The sequence below is a fragment of the Castor canadensis genome, chromosome 2 (assembly GCF_047511655.1).
Source record: "Castor canadensis chromosome 2, mCasCan1.hap1v2, whole genome shotgun sequence".
Lineage (NCBI taxonomy): Eukaryota > Metazoa > Chordata > Mammalia > Rodentia > Castoridae > Castor > Castor canadensis.
In genome coordinates, this window is record NC_133387.1 from 198,130,214 (window position 1) to 198,147,277 (window position 17,064).

A 17,064-nucleotide genomic window follows, 5' to 3' on the forward strand; every position below is an offset into this window, starting at 1 on the left:
TCAATATCCTGCAATTGCCCATTTCTTTTTGGTTTGTTTATTTTTACAAGATACTTTTTCATAAAAGTATTCAAGCTTCCCTTCTCTGTGGAATTATACGTTCCATTTATAGCACTTGGAAAATGGTGAATTAAGAGTCCCACAAAGCAGGGAGATTTCCCATGGTGGTTTGTGAAGGATCCCATTACTCCACTAGCACAGTACTGGGTTCTCTTCCTCCTGTGTTCTACCTTCTCTGTATCTTCATGGCTTGGCTCTGTTTAAGGGCACTCGGTAGTTCTGACTCTCTTTTTTGCTCTTAGGGTTCTCAGTGAAAGGGCGGGCATTATGAGCATCATAGCTACCATTCAAGAAAAGTCTTTTACCCGAATTTTACATTTCACCATCTTAGAGCTCATTATCTTTAGCAATGTCAAAACCATAACCACATGCCATGAAAAACTGAGTTTCCAGAGGGTAATAAAAACATTTAGGAAAAACAAGAATGCAGCTGAATGACAGAGGTGGTAATCAAGCTGGCCTATGAATCAAGGCTATTACTGGCTTCAAATACCAAGTATGAGAGGCGTTAACACTGAGAATCACAAATACCAATTATGAGAGAAGTTACATGCTGACACTGACAAAAATGACACTTTCAGCTAGAGTTGAGCTGAATAAAAAGGGACATGAGATGTCAAAATCAAGAAAGGTGGTAGAGGGGTGAATGAAATGTAAACTACTACTTGATGAGCTTGCAGGACTTACTCAAGACTTACAGAGTCTGAGAGCTTCATAATCATGCGGATAGGATTTTAAACTGAACGTGTTTTAGAAGCACATATTAAAAAACCCGAGTCAGGGGTAAAAGGTGGCAGACGATTAAAGAGTCCTCAGAACATGGTGAAAAACACAAACTGTGTTTATAAAGAGTGCTTCCATACTAATGACTCAGGAATAACACTGTGAAAACACATTTTCCTACACATACAATCTCCTAAAACCAGCAAAGAGTGGTATGTCTTCAGCCCTGTACTTCTAAGAAAAAGTAGGGGGGGAATAAGATTGAGCAGTCCTGAATTATCATAAAAAAAATCAAACTGAGTATCAACTGCTTGTCATCTCTACTGGGGATATGTGAGGTCATATATATAAGTAGACAAAAGCCAAGGAGATAAAAGTGAATTTTGCTAAGTGTAACAGAGGCATAGTTTCTCATTTTGCCATGAGAAATGTCTTCAATTCAGGATTTCAAATTTGCTGTCCCACTGGATCTATTTCCCCAGAGTAAATACCCAATATCACAAAATAATTTGTGATTAAAAAAACAACTGATAAAATTTTAAATAAGCCATTAAAATGACTTGCTTGGGCACATATCAGAAAGGGAGCTCCCCAGCCCTTTCCTGAACCCACAGGGTTTTGACACAGCTGAATGGAGAGGTCCTCCTGCTCCCTGCCATGCCCGGGGAGTCCTGCGCTCCCTACACACAGCGCAGAGCAAGCCTCTTCTCAGACCTAAGGGACCACCTCTCCTCTGACCCTGGGGAGAAGCAAAGATGCCCAAACCTCCTCTTCTCTTGTGGTCTGTGAAGGGCTAGCTGGTCCTTTTCCACAAAGCATTAGGAGTGAGAGTGTTCCTTCAGGTTTCATTTGGGAGAGAGAATGGAGTAAGCAGAAGTGAACTGTACCCACAAGAGTGAACTCTGACTCAGGATGTTCCTTTGAGTGTTATCTACCTGTGAAGAAATGGAACTTTGGTTTTATTTTTGGCTCCTTCCAAGAGGTAAGCCAGAAAGTAGAAAGGATTATTTCTGTTTAATAGCAGAAACTATTTTCCAAACTCAAATACGTGAGGTCTCCACACTTGAAAATCTCTTAGCTGAGTCAAGAGCTAGGACCTGTTCAAACAAATAAAAGTTTGTGAAGGAAGAACATGACTTACTTTCTTCTTTCTTGCTAATTATGGCAGGCAGGGTGTAAATCTGAAAAACAAAGGATGTCAATCAGTTTCTTGAGTCAATGACCTGGCACAGAAGATTGGCAAGGTGGTATTTGTGCACTGAAACAGGGAGTTGCCCGGCTTCACGGTCCTGCGACTGCTGTGTCCAGGGCACCATCTGTCCATCTTGCCAACTGCCCCCCTCTGCGCTGAGAGCCACCTCACCCCCCTACTCCTTTCCATCCCCGCATCTTGCCCTGGGCCAGGTGCTAGCACTTTCCACGTGCCTCACGCATGCCCTTCTCTCTCCTGCAATGTGATGACATGCTGTGCTCCAGAAGTCTCTCCGAGTCCCGCAACAGATCGAACCTGCCTGGCCTTCCTCACTTGACCTTCTTACTGCTTTCTTTTCAATGTGCATAATCCTAATTTAGACATGGCTGAGCTAATAAACTAACACCTGAATCTGCTTTAGGTCAGGGCTTCTCAACCACTTGTGATCAAGCGACAAATTTTAAAACTGTAAAAAAATCTTTCATTGACATTTTTGTACAATACAGTAAAATTAAAAGAGAAGGCAATAAAGAATAGAGGCAGAGCTCAGAGTTGTTATTATTAAATTCAGGAGACTTAAAATGACTCCCTCACATGACAAATGAACTCAAAATGACAATTTTCTCAAGACCCAATCATAATCTTCTCTGTCTTATTGTGACCTGGGAACCCTGTTTGAGGGAAGGCCTCCAAGTCTGTAAACTGTGCTATGCATGAAACTACTCCTGCACTGGAATCTCACTCAGGCTTGTTTATGGGTCTTGTGCATCTATGGAAGGTCCTGAAGTGACAGAATGGCACCTCCTGCTCACTCTGTGTGCTCTCCCACTAAGGATGCAGTAAGAATATTCAACAAGAAAATAAGCAGTAGCCACGAATTGGTGGCTTATGCCTGTAACCTTAGCTACTTGAGAGTTTGCCATGGGGAAGATCAAGGTTTGAGGCCAGACTGGGCAAAAATTAGCAAGACCTTATCTCCAAAATAACAAGAGCAAAATGGATTGGAGGTGTGGCTCGAGGTAGAACACCTGGTTTACAAGTATAAAGCCCTGAGTGCAAACCCCAGTCTCACCAAAAACAAACCAAAGCAAAAACAAAAACAGGGATGGATGATTATCTTCTGTTTTACATAAATCTCCTAGTATTCACAAGAAAGTTATGATACCAAGGTGAAAATAACTCCTGAAATGAAGATATGTATGGAGGGGAAAATGCCACACCACTCATTATACTTTTTACAAACAACCTGGGCTAGAGGACCAGTCATTCCTCAAACCTTGTTCTTTACTCTGATCACAAGGCTAATGCAGGCCCTGCAAACCCTGGACATGTAGTAGTTATTAACTGAATAAAATGATACAATGAATTCAGTTAAACTAATGACTGTAAAATTTTTTTAGGAAATTTTAGAGTTTTAAATTAGTTCTGGAAGTCCCCTGAAAAACTAATGACAAGGTTGGAGTTACATGCCAGAGACTGAGATAACACTAGGAACCCAGAACAGCCACTGCTCCTCTGGACTTAATATTTTAATATTTTTCATTACACGAAAAAAATTTCAGATGTACTTTGTAATCTTTAGAACAAAAAAGCCTAAAGTGTAGAATAGACTGTATCATGTTCTTACCGGTTCCTTTCCATCCATGGCTTCAAGCCAGAGCTTTCTGTTAGCTTCAGAGAAAGCCTGCAATGTGATAATTCCATGCCTATCAAAAATAATTATTTTATACATTAAATTAAATTTATTTCCTTTATGCCTTCACACATTTACCAATTTCTAAATCCTTAAATATAAAGGTAAACTGTGAGGAAAAAGAAGGGAAGAGAAAAAAGAAATAAGAAAAGAAAAAAATCAAAAGAAATATAAGGTTTGATATACAGATGCCTCAAAAACATCACTGTCAGGTGGGCGGATTGGCTCACGTGGTGGAGTGGCTCACGTGGTGGAGTGCCTGTCCAGCAAGCTCAATACCCAGTACCACCAAAAAAAGAAAAATCATTATGGATATACACACACACGTTTTAATTTTAATAGCCACAGGTAGGAAGGTCATGAGGTATTTTAGGTACAGGACTGCTGAAGGGACTAGTTTTAAGATACTTGCCCTGAAATGAACAAAAACGATGACCTGAAGTTCAAAACCATCTGAATATTCCACAACCTGAGAATGGTGCAGCTTACGACCCTGCTGTAGTGCGATCTAGGCACTAAAAACAGTATGACGAGTGTGTAGCACTGTGGGAAAGGAGCACCTAGACCCTAACTGATGATTAAGAATTCACCAAGAAAAACAAGCTTTCGCTACACCATGGTCTCAATATTAATTAATTCACTTAAAGACAACCTTCTCCACTGCAGCCATTCTGAAAGAGTTATTAAAGGATGTATTTCAGGAGAGAAAGAACTCAGTGCAGCTGAGAACCAGCATCAGAAGATATGAAATCTACACACAGTAATTAACCAAAATAAATGGGAAATTAGAGGACACCCATGAAGAAGAATGCTGGGAAGAAAATATTATACACACTGCATGATTAAAAACCTGGCATGCCTTAAACTGATCACAAATGACCTACATCTCTTCTGCAAATAGGAAAATAGATATTAGAGTGGCAGGAAAAGGAAAATGTATGTAAAGATCACTTTGTAGCCCAGGCTGGTCTCAAACTCATGATCCTTTTGCCTCAGCCTTCACAGCGTTGGGATTATGAGTGTGTGCCACCACAGCTGGCTTGATACTGCAGAGTTTAAGGCGGGGTCATTGCACCAATAACAAGACCTGTAGTATCAGTCCATAATATTTGCTAGCTGTTTATGTGTTTCATGTGTCAGTCACTGTGTTAGCATGTTTCCTTTATTATCTCATGTAATCTTCATGAAATTTGGAGGTGGGTGCTTATTTTCTTATTTTGTAGATGAAATAACTAAAGCACAGAGTTTAACAACGCACTCCAAGTTCATTTAACTAGAATATGCTGAAATAAAATAAAGGGAAATACTAACACACTGGTACTTGTCTACACAGAAAGCTCATAAGTCCCTACTACAAAGCAAGTCTGCTGGATGTGATATTAACATATAAAGTAAAATAACAGAATCACTGAAAAAAATCCACTCACGAAAAGAAACCTATTCAAAAGTAGCCTATGATGAGACTCAGAAGATTTTCTGAGCTGTGAAAGTAAGTGGAATTATGATTTGCTTTTTTCCTTAGATAGTTACTAATTTTTGTTTAAAATAAAACCATCAGTTCTTAAAATGTTCACACTCAGCAGTTCTAAGATTTTTATTTTAATTGATGACTCAGAACACTTCTTTAAAAGAAAATGTGTTTGTTTTAAGGTAATTTTTTCTGCTGCTCCGTTCATTGTAAAAAATTTTTTTCTGCAGATAAAATTGAAAGACTTAGAAAAAAAAAGGTATTGAAAAATAATTCTAAAGACAGATTTGTGAAATCTTTAAGAAGAGACTGACTCTGCACCAATTACTTAATAACTTTAGTGTAACAACAATTAAAATTACAAAGTTGTTTTTTTTTTTTTTTAACAAAGGTGTGTGGGGGACTTAATAAGCAGATTCTGAAACTTGTCAGAACACAAGATTAAAATAGTTATCACAATTGTAAAGAACCATAGAAGGGGCCCTGCCCTACTAGCTAGTGAGAAGCTGAGGTATGTGAGTATATGTAACTTGGTGTAGAGCACACAACAGTGCTAGGCGCACACACACAATAAGAAGATGGACTATTTACAACAGTACAGCAGTAGTGCAGAAGAAAAAAGATCACAGATCACAGAGCAGAGAGCTAGAAGCACCCCCTGCTGGCACTGGTGTGGTAAAGATTCAAATACCCCTAGATTCAAACTCAGATCCATCCTGTGGCTAAAATGCTCAGGCAGTGCTGTGTACACGGTAGGTCTCCTCGAGGTACTGAACTCCCAGCTGGGGAGTGTTCCCTCTGCTGTCTTCCTGCTCCTTGGAAGCAAGGCCACCAGGCTTTAAAAGCCTACAAGGTGAGTCCTGTGGCCATAAGAGTTGCTGCCAGTTCTCTCACCGTGAGGGGCTCAAGTCTCTGACATGTATTTTCTCTCATATAGTCATTCGAACTGATTTTTCCAGGGCTTTCTCTGAAGTTACTTTCTGCTAGAATTCTGCATGATCTGTTTTCTATTTTAAAATATTCATGCAATACATATTTGTTGCATTCATATGTAAAAGAATGAAATAAATATGTGTATTATTCCTTAAAAGACTGAAAGACACTTTTATGCTATTTCATGTTTATATCTAGACATAGAAAGAAACAGTGATGGCTTAACACATTTAAACAAATCAAGTGAAAAGAGAAATCAAACCTCTCGACTACTTCTATGTCAAAGCAGAACCTTTTGTCAATGGAATCTGTCTTTCGTCGGATACATGACTTTAATTTAAACATTTCCGGTGAGCTACTCACAAGGCCATTCTGAAACAAGAAAGGTAGCATGTTATTAAGGAAACAAGATGACAGAAGACACATTAAACACACGACCTGAAGTTGCCAAAAAAAACCCGTTAACTCAAGTTCTGCATAATAATTACAATTGCACTGTCCTTTTTTTATCCTTTCTTGGGTTAACTATGCAATTTCAACACATGAATCTATCTTAGTCAACTGCATAGCCATGTTTTACTTCAAAGAACTCTGTGACATCTGTCCAACACCCTTCCTTCATATTTACCTATAATGCAAATGTATACACACTTAAGACTTCAAATTTCAAAAGGTATGAAATTATATTATGTGATATCATAACTGGATGCATAGAATGCTTGTTAGGATATAGCACTGCTGCTCTTACTCTAAATTTCCTATAGTAACAAATAACACAAACTTTAAAAAGTAAAAAGAAAAACTCCCTAGATTGCTGAGAGGTGAGTATCAAGTGAGTGTATCTTTGTATTAGAGCCTTATTGTATTACGATAGCCACCTCAACAGGACAAAGAGCTACCAAAACGATGACGTTCCAGTACACACTTCCTATGCTGCTCTTGCTAGCACACACGGCATGGGACAGGTCTGCTGATGACCATCTGCTAATAAAAGTGAAATTTTATGGATGAGATTAAAGCTAGGCCCAAATTGCAGGCCTAGCAATTTGTGTGTGAAATGCCAACCTATTTCAAGAGGAAAGTTTGCCCCATGTCTGGTTAATTCTGTCTTTGATAATAAATCTCATAGGCTTATTAACAGAGCTTTGGTTGATCTGTTGACACTATTAACTCTCTGGTTTATCACATAAGTTGAATTTCTGGTAATCACTACTCTAGAGTAGAAACCAGCTGTGATATGGCACTTAATAACTTTTCTCGACAGTGGTAATCTAAGGTTTCTTTGTCTCTAGTGTGGTCTCCTTTCTTTTATGTCTTTCAGCTTGAATTATTAGACTGGTGAGTGCCCAAGCACAGTAAGTTTTACTTGACGTATGGAATATGTCACTAACATAATCAGCATTTACACCTGCCATGATCTACACCATAAATTAGCTGGCGAGTCACTAACTTTCCAGAAAAATTATTTCCTGATCTGTTAAAATAAGGTTGGACTAAAGTATCTTTAGGATAAATTCCAGCTCCAGGATTCTTAGATCATGGCCTAATGATGTAACTTATAAATTCAATTATTTGTCACGTTCGTATCTTAACTCACAAAAGGTTACACACTACATGTAATAAAGATCTTGCCAGCATTTCTTCAAATAAAGGATACTGTGTCTTAACTGATGAGAGCCCTGCAAGACTCCAGTGAGAATCAGGTGGTTTCTTCAGAGAAACTGATTGGCCAGCATTTTGGTGCAGAGTACTCAGTGCAGAGAGGCAAGGGCACGGAAGGGCCAACATAGTCTCCCAGAGGTCACCTGGGGAGGATCCAGAGCCCCTGAGCCTGGTCCAGCCACTGACACTCCCTTTTTGGGCTGTTGGCCAACCAATAGCACAGTCCACTAACTCTGCTGCCAGGGACAGGAGGTGATACCTTGGTAATCCACTGAAGACTCCCTACATTGAACTCAACTGTCAATAAACATTTCATGGCCAAGATAAAGGAAAACCATGGCCACTTAAGTCATTAAGGTCTCTGAAATGAGAGGAAGCCTTCTGACTTTCAATTTTTAAAGATGTGTACATGTTATAGAAAGGTGTGCACGTATTTGTTTTATTTTCATTACTTCCATAATAACCACATTTTTTTTTTTAAAAGAACAAAACCCAAAAGTAACTCACCATTTTCCCACTGGATTTCACTTCTGAAACACTCATTGTAAATGTTTTACTTCCCTTATCATATGTACAATAATGTTTAATCCATGTGAAACCAAGTGGGCCTAAGGAAAGAAAGCAGAAACATTTTTTAATTTAATAAATACTTTGCACACTGATACACAATTGACTATCTCCACATTCCCTGGTAGCTTGGGGCAGTTTCTGTGAGAAAGGCCAGGATGAGGATGTGGTGGGGCACAGACCCTTGGATCAGACACCCGGGCTGTACCTGCAGCTCCACTGTGACCCTGGAAACTCCTGAGTCAGTTTACATCCGAACATCAGCCACCTTATCTGTGAAGTGGCACAGTCAACCTTTGACACCTACAGCCAGCCTTCCACACCTACAGTCTTCCACACCTACAGCTAGCCATCTATACCTACAGCCTCTGGATCCACAGCCTGGACGACAGCACTTTGAAAATATTTGGGAAGCAAACTGCACCAGTATAGAACATGCACAAACTTTTTCTTGTCATGATTCCCTAAGCAACGCAATATAACCGCTCGTCATACCACATTCACACTGTACTCGCTATTACAAGCAATGCACAGATGATGTCAGTGTGTGGTGACAGGACTGCATAGGTTCCATGCAAATGTTATACCACTTTATGTGAATGACATCAACATCCATGGAATTTGGTATCCGTAGAGGATCCTGAGGGACTTGTACCCCATCAAGGGAGAAAGAATTAGAAGTCATAGCTCTACTTGAAAAAAAAATGGTTTCCTTATCCTTGTTCTCTACTCTGAAAACTGTTGCATATCCAGCTACAAAATAAAATAGCTAGGTCATGTCACTCCTTTGTTTGGAACCCTCGAGGGCTTTCTATCTCACTCCAGTTAAAACCCAAAGAGACTATTTCCGCCACCCCTGCATAATTTGGACCCTTGTTCTTTTTCTACTGCCTCTGTCTCCTACATTGCTCCAGCTGTGCTGCCTCCTTCCCTGGTCCTAGTTCAGAGGTGCATTCCTACCCCAGGACACTTGTATGCCTTGTTTTCCTTTGGATATCTGTGTGACTTGACTGTCACCTCCCTCCCGTCTTCTCTTAAATATCACCTTTGTGATATAGACTTGCCTAGGGAGATTAACCTCCCCTTGGCTATTTCTTAGCTCTTTCTTGCTTTCCTTTCTTCTTAGCAGTTATAATTCTTTAGACAATAAATTTTACTCCTTTATCTTAGGTACTTCTGTCTCTGCTATGAGACGGTACAGCTTTGTGAGAGGAGAAACACGTGATGCTCAGTGATTAGCATATTCTCAATCCTTCGACCATGGGCAGACATACAGTGTGCACTCAATAAACATTTGATGAATGAATAAAGGGACGAATCACTCATCTTCCTCTAAGGCCTCACTGACCTGGGAATTATTTCCTCTGACCACTACCCTGAAAGAAACAAATTCAAATTGCTCCTTGAAATGAAAGTAGTTTCCACCATGTATATTACAAGAAACTTGAATATTAGTGCTGGTTCCTTTCTTTGCCCCATAAACACTGTGCTACCTTTCCCTACAGCACACTGGGTCACAGTCCCCCATACCCCTTAAGGAAGTGGATGATGTCCCCACTTTGCCTGGAACAGGATGCACGGCCACTTCAACTTTTCCCTGGCCAAGGTGGAAGACCCTCAGTGCTCGCTCAGGGAAGCCAAATGCCACAGTGGGCTGTGGGGGCTGAGCACTGAGAGCTTGCTTTCGGTAAAGCTTCAAGTGGGGCCCCACCCCTGGATTTCTCTAGACAGCTACGCACAATGTTATTGGTGGCTTCATTCCAGAGCCACATATTTAAAAGCAAGAAATTTAAGTAAAAAAACTGCCGCTTGAGAAAAGTGTTTCAGGAACTTTTTGATTTCTTTTTCTTTAATAATTAGGACCCTTAGTGTCAAGTTTAACTTTAGTTAGTAGTTAAGCTGCTCCAGATTTAAAAACTACAGGGTGTAGCTGGATAGTCTGTAATCACAAAGGATTACTGCAATTGAGTTCAGTTCCATTTTGGGACCACCTCCTAGCACAATGCTTAACAATACTTGTTGATAACTCTGTTACATGTGATGTAACACACTTAAAGGCTTAGAGCTCATTAGTGGAAAACAGCTGGAGAGGAATTTCCAGTGACCCCAACTGGGGCAGTGATTTTTGAAGCAGTGTCAGCCATAGTTTTAAAATGCCCCAGTGGTATTTTAGATCTGACGTGTTTTTCTTCCCTCTACCTGAAGTTTGAAACCTTCTGCAGTTAATCACCAAGTTTGCCACACACACACTGCTGGCTTTCTGCAAAGCTGCCTGGCAGAAGGCCAGGGCAGATGTTCTTAGACAAGCAATTCTAATGTCCCCAAACCTGTCTGGGAAAATAAAAATTTATTACAGCTCCAAAGTCGCAAAATAAAGAAGTTTAGTTATCTTTCCCAGTGAACATCTCAGGTTTCTAGATGAGTATTTGAGGAGTGGGAAGGGTGAGAAGTCACTGACTACCTCCTGTGTGCCTCTGATTTATTTACGAAGCTTTCAGGTCAGACACGAAGAGCGTTCTATATAAAGACAGTTGAGCAGACCAGTTGGAATGGCAACATTTTCTTCAACAGAGATGTTCTTTTTAGCAGAATGATATTTTGCAGTTGTTCTGAGAATTTGATGAGGTAAGTGCACATTGCATAGAGTAGTAAGGGCACAATGGACACAGTATTATTTTAAATATCACCACTGAAAAAGACAGTCTATACCCACTATCTCCAATTTTCACAACAGCATTAAAAAATAAGCATAAATATTCCTCTTTAATGCAGCTGAAAAGAATGAGTTCAGAAAACTGCTTGCAGGAGTCACATGTGACAGGCAATAGACAGGGAATTCCAACAGAGTTATTTCTGTCTCTGGAACTCATGCCCTTCCTGGTGAAGCTCGAGTTTGTTAGAATGTAATTTACTGCAAGCCCAGAGGAGAATAACGTGAAAACCTCACATTCAGGTGAAGGAAGGTCAGTTCAGTGTCTAATCTACAATGATCTGCTTCTAGCCGTCACATCCATCACTCCTCCTCACTCTGCTTATAGCCCTGATATTTACTATTGATCACTGGCTGCTAATTGTGTGACTTTGTCTTATGCTTTCAACCACAAAAATACCCTGAAGCCAAATTCTTTATCCCATGTTTTGTCCCCCACAGAACTTGTCCATTTTGTGGTAGCAAGTATACAAACAATATATCTTGCTGAATTTAGTGGTGAGATTTCCTCATTATTTATTGCTTTCAAAGATTCCAAGTTGGAAAGGCTTTGAATATTTACCTTCATATAAAAATGACCCACAAAGCATAAAAATATATTCGTTTTTCTGTTTAAACTCCTAGGCAAGAGGTGGGGGTGGGGTTAGAAGGTGGGAAAAACGGGGGCAGAGAGGACAATGGAGAAGAAAGAACTGAAGGTGACTTAATTTCACTATGCTGGATTGATAGTTGCAGCGGTGACTCTGTGTACACACAAAATCAGTGCCATTTATCATAGGTCAGTTATACAGCAATGAAGCTCTAAAAATAATGCAGGGAGACATACAGATGGAAACTGTGTTGGAGGAGGAAGGGAATATCAAAAGAGAGGTGATAATAAAAAGAGAGGCCATCCATCTGGGGACAGCCACATCTGCATCTTTGAAGGATGGATTGGGAGCTCTGCAGAGCTGGGGTAGAGGTGGGAAAGGTGGAAAGAAAACCTGGAGGTAGAGGGGAGCAGTGAAGAGGCCACTGCAGGGGGCGGGCTTGGGTAAAACGGTAGGGAAGAAGGAGAAGTGTGGAGTCAAAGGACATCAAGGAGAAGGAAGAGACAAATATGACCCCAGGCTATAGAGGGAGAATGGAGCTAAAAATTACCTTGAGAGAGTGGAAGATGTCATTGAGAGAGATAAAGAACCCTCAGAGGAAGGTTAGTACCACAACAGTTTTAATTATCAGTTCAGAAGGCCCAGAGGAGAAGCCTGGTTGGAAGCTTGCAACAAAAGATACTAATGTAAGATAAGTGCAGAGGCGCTGCACCAAGTCCAGCCAGGCACCCACTCCTAGTCACTAAAGTACGTATAGGTGCTTGACCCAAGTGTGAAAGCCTGGGGACAGGGGAGCAAGACACACTATCACCCAAGCAGTGACTGAGTATGATATGTATGAAGAGCACATTCAAAATAATTTTGTTAGGTAATCTAAAACTTTATTTAGAATAAAATATGCTGTGCACCTACAAGGATTTGAGCAACCATATAACGTCTAGAAAAGAATTCAAGAAATGAAAAATATGGGGTCAAAATGGGGAAGAAATACTACATACTTGGATGGTACTTACTCAACTCCCACTGTATGTCTGAAGGACCCTCACCATCAACAAATTCTTCTACTTGACCAAATTCATCATTAATACAAAATGTGAGTTCTTCCCCATCTATCTTTGCACTAGCCTCTCAAGTGCAAAAGATTTAAAATAAATGTCTGAACATTTTTTTCAGAATCGCAGGCTCAATCTGTTCCCTGTATGAACCATGGATTGGCCAGTCCTCATGGCTAAGAGGTGAAAGGGATTTCTTATGCCTTAATTACAGACTAGCTGGGAAGGTCGTTAGGATTTATCACTTGAAGATTTGAAAAGAGCAGAGCAGCCAAAGTCACTAGTTATGTACCAAGATCTCCTGAGCCACTGTTACCCTGCTTTCCAGACCACACCGCGGTGTTAGTCAAGTACGTCCATCAACCGCTGCTTGCGTGTACACTGGCAGTCAACAACTGGGCATTGGGTGGCCATCTCAAATGCAGAAGTGACTGGCATTTTCGTTACTATGCTGCAAATACGCCAACAACCATTCACAGCCAAACCAACATCTCTGGGCTTCCTCATCCCAAACCCTTTAGCTAAATTATTTCATCAACCAAACCAATGTCGCCACTCTTTCGGCTGCTGACATGGAGACTTCAGAGCACTGCTTCTCCATGTGTGAATCAGTCCCAGGCAGTGAGAAAAGTATAAGAAAGAGGACAAGCATTTCAAAACTTTGTTGGCAATTTGATATTGCTGCAGAACCCAAGCATATGGCTTTCTGTCTTACAAAAACACTGGTCCATGATGGACCGAAGTAAAAATAATGGTTGCTTCACCACAACTCAAGGACAACGCTTCAAGGCATATCTGATCTGAAACAGAGTTAATTTTGTCAAAATGGTCAAACTGCTCCCACTTAATGACAAGTAACATGTAGAAAGGGACTCTAGTTACACAAGTTTAAATGGATTTTTATTCATTTTTGCAAGAAAAATTTTCGTAGTATGAGGCAATTATACTAGTGCTGTATTGGGCCTGGCACTTATTTTCCAACTCAGGAAGTAAAGAGTGTCAATGTGACATGGTAATTGCCAATACTTCTCCTGAAAACTGGCAGGGCACAGAATTAAAAGTAGTAACACTGCTGAAAAGGGAATGCCTTACTGTATTCAACAGGATGATTTACCCTGAGAAGGGTTTTCATTTTCAATTTTCCCTGAAACCTTAAACTGAGACTGGGTGCCACAATTAAGTTCTAAAACTGAACTCGGGTTACTCTATTGTCAGTGAAGACTGCAAGCTCCAAGTTCAACAACACATCAACTTGGAGATCCTGATGCCCAAACTGGATGCTCCCCCTCACTTCTGACGGTGGCAGTGTTACATATGATAAAGCTAGAAGGAGCCTCGGCCTTCCACGTGAAGAAAGCGGTGTCAGCCATGTCACATGATACAGAAACAGCACGGCCAACTGTGAGAGGCCTGGGTTGTGAATGTGAGACTCACGCTTCTCCTGGACGTAGAGATAGCCCTCCATCGTCCACTGGCTGGGCGGCCTGTAGTCCTGGTTGGCAGATTTCATCCTCTGCATCAATCGCTCCACCTCTTGCCGAGTACTTTCGAAGTTATTCCTCGTCTTAGGCAAACAGAAACAACAATTTCACCTGTGGTTTTGCACCAGGTAAGAGGAACCTCCCGATTAATGTTTTCAAATTACAGGAAACCTTGACAATTAGGACTCCGTTCTTTGTCAGGTTTGACAGTGCAGAAACGGGTTGGTTAAAGGGTGTGTTTGTTGGTTTCTTTACTGTACTGTTGTTCAGCATTTGAAAATTAGAAACTGTATCTGTGATCAGATTTGGAACATATTTGCGGTGTGCTGAGAACTTCTGTGCTATACTGATAGCACATCTCGAGTATCAAACAGTCATGTTAACTACACTCGCCATGCGGTACACTGATCTGCAGAACTCATTCTTCTGCATTTCCCAGTAAGTTAACAAGAACCCTGGGTGAAGGCAAACGTTTTCAACTTCTATGCCTGGGTAGCATCTACTTCTGTAAAATGTACTAGTACACATTTTTCTATCATAAAATTAGTTATTTTCAACAAAATTGGAGAAAAGGGCAGAGCAGGTTCTGCCTGGAAGTGAGGGGAATGGGGGCGGAAAGGAAGGGGGCAGGGGACAGGGGATAGAAATGGCCCAAACAATGTATGCACATATGAATAAATGAATAAAGAGAAAAAATAAAATTAGTCATTTTCAGCTAGAAGCTATGGGGGAAAATGCTGTAATTCATTCAGAAAGTGGCCATTATAAATTACTGAGGCTCTACTGGCCTTAAGACTTGGTTGTAACATGACTGCTCTGTGACTGTGGGCTCTGCTGAGGGGAACAGGCGTGTGAGAACAGGCGCAGTCTTACATTCTGCAGGTTGAACTGCAGCTGTTGCTTGTAGGGTGCAAATTCCTGGGCAAGTTCATATCCCTCGTGGTAAAAAGTAAATAAACCCTGGAGGAATGATAAAAGCTGCAAACAGAAAGAGATTAAACAGTATTGTGAAAACTTGTTTTCAAAAAGATGAACATCAGATGTAAAATATTAAGGAAATTATATTTTAATTCCTCCAACTAACAAATTTTCTTCCAATCTCTTTGTTTGCCAAGGCAGTCAACGGAATTATAGATTTGAAACAGAAAGCACAGAGCTAAATTTTTGTTTCCTTTTAGGTAGACAGGGACTTATTTTTTTAGTCTGATTACGACAGTTGTGTTGTTAACTTCTGAACAATTCAAGTGCGTTGAGGAAATACCCATAAGAAACCCCAGATGAGATGAGCACCAAAGAGAAAAGCTAAGTCCCACGCAGGAGGAGCTTGTGATCAAAATGCTGTATGGCTGGATGTGGGGAGGGCCGAGCCGGGAGTCACAGGTCAGCGACCCCCAGGGAAGGAAAAGGAATCTGACAGAGGAGGTAAGAGGAGTTATCACAAGGGGGCAGTGCTGGCTTGGAATTGAACAAAGAGCACTTCACGAATCAGACAGCACAGGTCTTTGCTATAAAATCATCTAAAGAAAAACTTCCATTTCCCTGACTTTACCTTGTCACCTCAAATTCACCTGTGCTTCCTTATTACATTTCTATCTGTAAAGTAAGTCGGGCTCTCCACAGAATTGCGGGACGTGTAAGTTTACGTGAAATGCTATACCCGAAAAATAACTGATCTAAATTATTTTCATCTGATCTGCTGAGATTTGACTCCACAAAGTTATGCACTCACTTGACCTTCCCTCAACTTCTTCCTGCAGTAAAGTTAGAAAATACGTTTGAGGAGAGGCTTGTAATGTGTCTGCAACTTCTTATTTTACACTAAGAAAGAAACACAACTTGAAACCGTTTTCATATGTGAGTAACAGTGCACCACTTCCTCCATCTGGGAGGTGACAACTGGTTCTGTGCTGTGATTTCCAACAGTTAAGTCCTACTTCCACTGGAAGTCAACTTCAGACAAAGTTATGGTCACTTCAGAAGGCTTATACTTCTCAAACTTTTTTTGTTGTAACTCAGTGATTTTTCTTTTTTCAACCGTTCCTAATATCACTACAAAATGTCCTGTTTGCCAACATTAGAATATGTTTTATACTTTTAGTTTTATATCAACTGATAAATACTACCAAAACTATTAAAGACATTATCCTAGCTGGGTGTAGTGGTACATGCCTATAATCCCGGCTCCTCAGGAGACAAACAAAGGAGGGTTGGGTTTGAGGCAAGCCCAAGCAGAAATTAGCAAGGTCAAGCTGGGTGTGTAGGGTGAAGCCTGTAACCCCAGCCATGTGGGAGGTGGAGGTAGAACAGCTACAGGCCAAAGTCGGCCTAGGGAAAAGTGTGAAAGCCCATCTGAAAACCAAACTAGAGGTAAAAGAGAGCTGGCTGAAATGGTAGAGGGCTTGGGCTTGGCTAAGTGCGAGGCCACAGTCAAGTTAAACAGATAGGTAGACTTTAAAATCCAAAGCAGACTATTTTAAAATAGCACTGCAGCACATCTGCCAAATGATCCAACAGGACATACGTAGCCTGCCTGAATGTGGGGGTGTGTGTGACTGTGTGTGAGTGACTGTGTGTGTGACTGTGTGTTACTGTGTGACTGTGTGTGTGACCGTGTGTGACTATGTCTGTGTGTGACTGTGTGTGTTACTGTGTGATTCTGTGTGTGACTGTGTGTGTGTGACTGCATGTGTCTGTGTGTAACTGTGTGGCTGTGTGTGACTGTGTGTGTATGACTCTGTGTGTGTGACTGTGTGTGACTATGTGACTATGTGTGACTATGTGGCTGTGTGTGACTGTGTCTGTGTGTGACTGTGTGATTCTGTGTGTGACTATGTGTGTTACTGCATGTGACTGTGTGTGACTGTGTGTGTATGACTGTGTGTATGTGACTGTGTGTGACTGTGTGTGACTGTGTGGCTGTGTGTGACTGTGTG

General features: G+C 40.9%; 1 protein-coding gene across 8 annotated transcripts in view; it reads right to left on the reverse strand.

Moving 5' to 3' along the window:
• The window catches only part of Arhgap42 (Rho GTPase activating protein 42), a 232,319-nt gene that overhangs the window by 43,046 nt on the left and 172,209 nt on the right, over positions 1-17,064 (reverse strand). For all 8 annotated transcript variants that reach the window (XM_074066847.1, XM_074066848.1, XM_074066846.1 and 5 more), the window contains 6 exons: positions 15,005-15,109; positions 14,085-14,214; positions 8,239-8,339; positions 6,332-6,441; positions 3,603-3,681; positions 1,925-1,964 (listed from right to left, as the gene is read on the reverse strand). In XM_074066847.1, coding sequence (XP_073922948.1) covers positions 1,925-1,964; positions 3,603-3,681; positions 6,332-6,441; positions 8,239-8,339; positions 14,085-14,214; positions 15,005-15,109 — 565 coding nt within the window. The remainder of the gene's footprint in view (positions 1-1,924; positions 1,965-3,602; positions 3,682-6,331; positions 6,442-8,238; positions 8,340-14,084; positions 14,215-15,004; positions 15,110-17,064) is intronic.